The 8053-nt window shown below is 39.5% G+C and overlaps 1 protein-coding gene across 1 annotated transcript in view; it reads left to right on the forward strand.

Annotated features, from left to right (window-relative positions):
• The window catches only part of LRRD1 (leucine rich repeats and death domain containing 1), a 29937-nt gene extending 28332 nt beyond the window's left edge, over positions 1–1605 (forward strand). The window contains exons 4-5 of the mRNA XM_007939820.1: positions 309–420; positions 1425–1605. Of these exons, the coding sequence (XP_007938011.1) occupies positions 309–420; positions 1425–1605 (293 nt within the window). The remainder of the gene's footprint in view (positions 1–308; positions 421–1424) is intronic.
• The last annotated feature ends 6448 nt before the right edge of the window (positions 1606–8053 follow it).

Consider the following 8053-nt stretch of genomic DNA (forward strand, 5'->3'; position numbering starts at 1 on the left):
TTGAACCGCCAGCCTTCTGGTTAGCAGTCAAGTGCCTTAGCCACTATGCTACCAGAGCTCCTTACAGTATCCTTTAAAATAGAAAGCCATTTTAAATCATAGGATTATTCGGATTTTTGAAGAAATGGAAATGGTTCAAATTTCAGTTTGTATATTAGATCTGCATTTTTTGTTTTTAACTTTACATACACCTTGACAGAAGCACAGAAAACAATCTTTAGAGTAAGAAAACTAAATATGATATTAATTTAAAATATAATATCTTTTTCAAAGAAGATGGTTTAAATTTGTTGTATGTTCATTTGTAGAGAAAATCTTAGAGAAGATCTTTGTGATAGTTGCCAACCACATCAGTGAAACACATTTTGAATTTTTATGTCAAAAACTAAACCTGGCAAACTCAGAAATGGATACCCAGAGGTATGTATGAATGTGACATAAATTTATTCTTATATTCTAATTCATATTATATTGATATTACATCGTTTGTGAAACATTCATATTAATATGAACTCTAATTTCTATAGAAAACTGAATGTAGTTGATTATGTATTTGAGACCCTTGTTAGAAGGCTTTATAGCATAGTAGGTAAGAACAAGGTCTCAGAAGACAGACTGCTGGGCTTTAAATCCCAGCTCTCCCTCTTACTAGTTTTGTGACCTTGGGCATGCCCCTAAACTGTTCTGTGCCTCAGTTTCTCCACTGGTAAAATGGATACACTTACCTAAGAGAGTTGTCATGAAGATCAAATGAGATTAAGTCATAAAGCATGTATTACAGTTTGTTGTTGTTGTTGTTTGCCGTCGAGTCGGCCTCGACTCATAGCGACCCCTCCTTGGGTTTCCGAGGCAGTATCACTATGGAAGTAGGATTGCCCAACCTTCCTTCCTTCCGAGGAGTAGCTGGTGGGTTTGAACGCCAGCCTTCTGGTGAGCAGTCAAGTGCCTTAGGCACTATGCTACCAGAGCTCCAGTTATAGTAGTTGTTGTTGTTGTTATGTGCCGTCGAGTCGGTCCCGACTCATAGCAACCCCTCCTTGGGTTTCCGAGGCAGTATCACTACAGAAGTAGGATTGCCCAACCTTCCTTCCGAGGAGTGTCTGATGGGTTTAGTAGTAATTATTTACTGGTTTATAGTAAATAATCCACATTATTATTTTGAAGTCTTGAGCAAATCTCTCTTAGAGCTGAATGTATATTGAACTGTCAATTTTCTATAAGAAAACAAGGCATGAGTGGGGCTAACATCCACTTTCTGTATGCCAAGCTCTGTGCTGAACTTTTTTATAGGCTTCTTCACCAATTAATTTAATCCTCAGTATAATTTGATAAATTACTTTGAAAACCTAGATATATAATATTTAAGTAATTTAAAACTGTGTTCTGAATTGTTAATTAAAGTCATTATTTTAAAAATTTTTCAGCAATCTTACATTAAGTGAAAAAGTCCACCAAGCACTTAAGTTATGGAAAGCAGAAAGTGGTAATTTATCTGCAGATGCTTTAAGAGACCAACTGACTCGGACACTAACTATGATAGGAGCGTATGAAATTATGGACAAAATAACAGCCTTAAAGCTTTTTACGCGTGCAATTAAATTCTAAACAGCAGATCCATAATAAAAGCTGTAAACTTATCATGTACTTAAATAATTGGAATTGGATTTTTTAATCATCTCAGTTCACTTTCACTTTACTATATAAGATGCTTTTTATACATTCCTGAGAGATTATGACAATTTACATTTACTACTCTAATGTTAACAATAAAATGTTACAGTGTTTTGTATATTTGTTCTTTTGCCTGGGAATGATAATCTTCAATTTGAAAATGAAATGACATTTAAAACCTCTTTGTTACATAATGCTTTTATGCAACTCAAGATTTATAGTTAATAAGGTCAGTGCCTTTAATTGGGGTCAGAAAGTAGAGTAGTTTTTTTTTAAGATACTGTCTTAAAAACTGAAATGAATGTACCTATCTCTACTTTTTTTCCCCATTAGAAATGGAACATAAATATAAACCGAAGCCAGAGCCAGTAATGCTCTAACTGAGCATCCAGGCAGGTTTGGTGGAATGACCACCTGCTGTCTTAGCTTTCATGTCTAGAAGGGGAGAACCTTTCTGCTATCAGAAACAATTCTGTACTCTTATTGGGAGTCTCGGAAAATACTTCTTGTCATAACCCTAGGCAATGGCTCAGCTGGTATATAAATGCAGGCTACTTTCACTTTTCCAAATATGCTATGCAATCTAGCCTCAACTATGACACATGCTTCCTTTTAGCCTCCTTTATTCAATCTTTAATCCCAACCCATTCTTCCCAGGGGAGATAATCAGATTTCCCCAAAGTCAGCCTGGCATGGTGCTGTAACAACCATTTACTCCAACTTTTCAATAGTGGGGTACATGTGATTGTTTCTTGGTATCTCCTACCCTTTATAGAACACAAACACAAAGGCATAGCAGGCAGTGTATAGGTATTTATTACCTTCTCAATTTCAAGGCCTTTGCCTCCCACAGAATTTAGAGTTTTAATTACTTGTGACTGATAATTTATCAGAATATAACCCTGCCAATATCGTCAGGAATAACTATTAGGGTTTTTGTTTTTGTTTTGGGGAGACAGTGGTAGTCACCAATAGTTACAGATGGGTAAGGATCAGTTATATTTTCTCACATATTTATTCTAAAACTGAAACAATTCTTAGACTATATTTCTCCAAAAATTGGTAGAAACAAGCATTGTAAAAAAAAAAAAAAAAAAAAAAGTCATGTAATCTGTTCTATAACTGCAGTGAAGTCCCAGCTCTGTCCTTCTTGATGTTCTAAACAAATCTTTCAAGAACACTTGGAGGAAACATTGGGGGAAAATGTAACAATATATGTTTTGGTTACCTAGTACTGCTCTGACAAGAATATATCACAAATGGGATGGCTTGAACAAACAGGAGTTTATTCTCTTACAGTTTGGGAGGCTAGAAATCCAAGTTCCAAGTGCCAGGGTCTAGGGGCTGTGTGAAAGCTCCTTCACCTTGGGCTTCAGCTCTGCCTCTTGCTCCCAGCCCACTGAAGCTAGAGGCATCTTCTTCACTCAGGCAGCTTCTGGTTGCTGAGGCTAAGAAGCCCAAGATCAACAAATAAAATAGCATAGTCCCATTGTGCCTAAGGCACTTGACTGCTAACCAGAAGGCTGGTGGTTCACACCCACCAGCCACTCCTCGGAAGTAAGATGGGGCAATCTACTTCTGTAGTGATACTGCCTCGGAAACCCAAGGAGGGGTCGCTTTGAGTCAGGTCTGACTCGACGGCACATAACAACAACAACAACAGTCCCACTACCAGAGCTCCAGTTATAGTAGTTGTTGTTGTTGTTATGTGCCGTCAAGTCGGCCCCGACTCATAGCGACCCCTCCTTGGGTTTCCGAGGCAGTATCACTACGGAAGTAGGATTGCCCAACCTTCCTTCCGAGGAGTGGCTGGTGGGTTTGAACCGCCAGCCTTCTGGTTAGCAGGCAAGTGTCTTAGCCACTATGCTACCAAACCACATAGCAGGCCATTAATTCAAGTCCAATGAAAGTCCCAAGGTCAGCAGAGCATGGCAGGCTGCTGAACAACGACACGGCTACATGCAGGGTTTAAGAGTGCCATAAGCTAGAGACCATTCCCAAAACTGCTTCTTCTATACTGGAAGCAGCCCACATCCCTAAAGCAGCTACTCGGCTGCTCCAGTACAGTCCACCATGGAGTTAATTACCAGTCTCACCATGGGGAATAACTACGTCCAGCTGCCCAGCCACTCAACCAGGTCTAGCAAGTTGACACATAAACTTAACTACCACAATATACTAGAGGCAAGATTAACTAAACTAACTGAGTAACCAGAATCCTAGGTGGACACAGGAAAATTCAGAGATTGACCCCAGAGTGTCATCCATAAGGGAACACACTATAGGGCTGGAGAGATTTTTTTTTTTTTTTTTGAGGGGGATGATAGTATATTTATTTTTGTAACGATACATTTTTTTTTCCCTTCACACAAGTTAATATATGTCTACCCTCTAGCTAATGGTTTATCTTCTGTTCCCCACCCACTTGTGGACAGAATTTTTTTTTTGGCTTCAAAAAACAGAAATTCATTCTTTCACAGTATAGGAACTTAAAAGTCCAAATTCAAGGCACCAGCTCTAGGAGAAACCTTTCTCTCTGTTGGCTCTGAGAGACAGTCTCTCTCTTTTTTCTACATCTGTGGGCCCAGTGTTCCATAGAGATCTCCATGTGTCTTGGCATTAATCTTCCACTGGGTCTTGGCAGTGACATTGGGTCCTAAGGACACACTCTGCTCCTGGCTCTTCTTTTTTGGTGGTAGTAAGGTCGTTCTCATTTCTGTTCACTTCTTTCTCCTTTTATCTCTTGTATCTCTTGTAAGACAAAAGGTATGACTCAAGCAAGGGTGTGGCTTGAGTAAGGGTGGTGACTCCAGTGAGAGTGGTGACTCAAGATACACTCCACACAAATCCTGCCTTATTAACATGTAGAGATTAAGATTTGGAACACATTAGAAAATGGAGGATGATTACATCAGATCCCAAAATGAAGGACAACGACACAATCCTGGTAATCATGGCCTAGCCAAGGTAACACATATATTGAGGGGGACACAATTCAATCCATAAAAGGAAGGATATTTGTAGGTTTATAGAAAAGTGTGATCTCTGAGACAGGATAAGAGAAATAGTTTAAAAGGAGACTAAAAACAAAATTGATCTGAAGAGTATGAGAAGAGTATCATGATGTCATTGTATCCAAGAAAGTAGAGACTTTCAAGAAGAAAGGAGTGGATTCCAGTATACAACAAAACAGAGAGATCCATAATATAAAGACTTGCAAGAAGCCATTGGTCAGTAATATGTAAGATATTGGTGATTTTCTGATGAATTCCTAATATCAATAATACTACTTGGTTTTCTTCATTCTTCTTTGCTCTGGATGAGGAGAGACCGATCATTGCATCTAGATGGTGGCTTGCAAGCTTTTAAGATTCCAGTCACTACTCGCCAAAGTAGAAGGTGGAACAATGTTTTGTGTAGTATGTTATGCCAATTGAGCTTGATGTCCCCTGGGACTATGGTCCTGAGCCCACAGGTTCAACTACTCCCTCCCTCTGGGTAGCTGGCTGTGACCAAGCAGTGACTACAACCTTGTCCCTTGGCAGCTCTACTGTACCCCTGGGAATTCTTACAGATCATACAAATACACTTGTAGAACCATTTTCTGCCAATGGTTGATAGATGGCAGATTTGAAGCATGAATTTTTTTTTTTTTTTTTTTTTTAGGTTGACTGGTAATTGCATATATTTAGAGTTGTGGAAACAGAAAATAGAGTTGAAGGTTGTAGACAATGAAGCAAGACTGGGTAGTTAATGAGCCAATTATAGAGTTTCACAGAAGACAGAAATGAGTGGTGCAAAAAGGGTATGGGGGTGTTGTCTGATCCCCTCTAAACTTCACAAGTGGGAAGAGGATCAAGCTCAAAAGCCCAAGGCTGATTCCTGAGGTGGAAGTCAGACATGCCACACCCCTCCAACCTTCTTAAGATTCTGAAACCAGTGTCTCTCCCACTCTCTACTTCTCTGCTGAGTTTGATAATTTGTTGCAATGCCCACACAGGAATAGTTTAAATACAATACTAACAGACAGTAGTAATGGTTATGGGGCTTATTAGAACAGGTTACAATTCAGGGTCAGCAAGAAGGATTGCTTCTCTTCAGCCATGCTGCAGGCATACTTCTCTCTGGCTTTGGCTTCGGCTTTGGCACTGCAGCTACTTGGCCTCTGCCCTGCTCAGGTGTTATAAAGCTCTTTTAGCTCTGCCAATAGGTGCCAAGAAAGGCACTCCACTCCATCAGCAAGGCACTCTTGCCTGAAGTAGACAGAATTTTTATATTCAGGAATATCTCTAATATATCTTAACCACGTGTCTTAGTCTGGATTCTCTGGAGAAGCAAAACCAGATGCTCTGCTTGTGTAGTGCCTAACCAGAAGGCTGGAGGTGCAAATCCACCAGCCACTCCTTGGAATGAAGACTGGGCAATCTACTTCTGTAGAGATACCGCCTCCGAAACCCAAGGACGGATCACTATGAGTTGGAACTGACTCAATGGCAGTGAGTTTGGTTATTTTTTTTAATGTGTGTGTGTATGTATATGTATGTGTGTGTGTATATATACACACACATATACACGTGCATTTGTATATACACATGTATGTATATATAGATAGATACACATATATGTATATTGAGAGATTTATCCAAGTTGACACACAACCAAAACCATCATACCATATATAGAATATCACTAATTTCTACAATGAAAAGCCATTTTAACATATATGATGTATCATATATGTTATATATGATATGCTATGTATGTATATTGTATTGTATATTGATATGCTATGATTTTAACAATGAAAACACATTTCTAATTTTTATTATGTAAATTAGCCATGGCTCTGGTATCTAGCTTTCAGTAACTACCTCTGAAGTATGGCATTCTCAATTAAAAATTTGGATTTGAAATGCCAGCCTTCTGGTTAGCAGTCAGATACAAGTATCACATTGCCCTCAATTACTTACGTGCTTACCAGTGCCATAATAGGAGAGATTGTCTTTTTTACTCACAGCTTTGTCCCTAGAACGTAGATGAAAGCTTGGCATATAGTAGGAGCTCAATAAACATTTTTTGGATATATGAATAAATGAATGAGTGAAATGTGACATGTGTTAGGCAAAAAAAGCACTATAAGAACACAGAGCTCTTGTTATGTGCCATTGACAGAGCAGGGATAACTAAATCATAATGCCAGGAAAGGCTCCCTGGGAGAGGTGAGAATTGTCCTGAACTTTGAAGGATGTTAAGGAACTCTATAAAGAAAGAAGGGCATTGTTGGGGGCAGTGTCAGATAAGCAAAGTAAGCACAGGCTTTTACATTTTTTCACCACATCAAAGATTCTGCTGGCATCTCTCTCTCTCCCAACCCTACAGCACCTTCCTACAGAATCAAAGCATCTTTCCAAATTTACAATTCCTAACAAGGACAGAAGGAGTTCTGGTGGCGTAGTGCATAAGGTATCTGACTGCTAACCAGAAGGCTGGCGGTTCAAACCCACCAGCCACTCCTCAGAATGTAGATTGGGCAATCTACCTCTGTAGAGATACTGCCTTGGAAACCCAAGGAGGGGTCACTATGAGTCAAATTGACTTGATGGCAGTGAGTTTTTTTTTTTGTTATAAATATATGGAAAACCTCCTGTCTCATGTTGCCATCCTCTAAAGAGAAAGCAAACATGGCTCTTTTTCTGTATCTCCTCCTTTTTATTCTTAGCAAGTGGACAACAGTAAGAATTTATGACTTGCTAGCAGTGTGAGGATTTTCTGGTACCTTGCCAATGAGACATAACATATGCCCCATTCATAGTTATTAGTGTATTAATATTATGATATGCTTCTGTAAAGATTTACTGCCTTGAAAACCCAGAGTCAGAATCGACTCAATGGCGGTGAGTTTGTTCGTTTGTTTTTAAACAAGGACCAATTACCCAAAGTGCTTACTTACTAATCTACAGTAAACAATTTCTTGCTACAGATAAGTAAGTACAAGTAAGCCTATGCTTATCTTGCTTATTGGGTAATTCACACCTGGTTGGGAGAAACTCCTCTGTGGATCTCTCATGCTCCTGTACTTCTTTGTGGGTACACCAGTAATGCAAGGTCTTGACTGCTCTTGATTCAGGCTGTTTCTCAGGGCTTTGCTTGTGGTGAACAATCCTGAAGGATGAGGTAATGTTTCTCTCTGGAAGTAGGGTGGGGAGAGGCTAGGACAAAGAGGTTTGCTTACTGCTTGCTATCAAATGTCTGGTTCCCTTGTGAGGCCTGAGTCCTAATGGCCTCCAGGTAAATCTTTAACCAGAAGTCTTTAGTGTCAGGGATTCTAACACGCCCCATGCCTCAGGGCTTTTATCTACCCTCCGGATTCAGCACGTATCAG

The sequence above is a fragment of the Orycteropus afer genome, unplaced genomic scaffold (genome assembly GCF_000298275.1).
Source record: "Orycteropus afer afer isolate SDZICR_OR568_19922 unplaced genomic scaffold, OryAfe1.0 scaffold00063, whole genome shotgun sequence".
NCBI lineage: Eukaryota > Metazoa > Chordata > Mammalia > Tubulidentata > Orycteropodidae > Orycteropus > Orycteropus afer.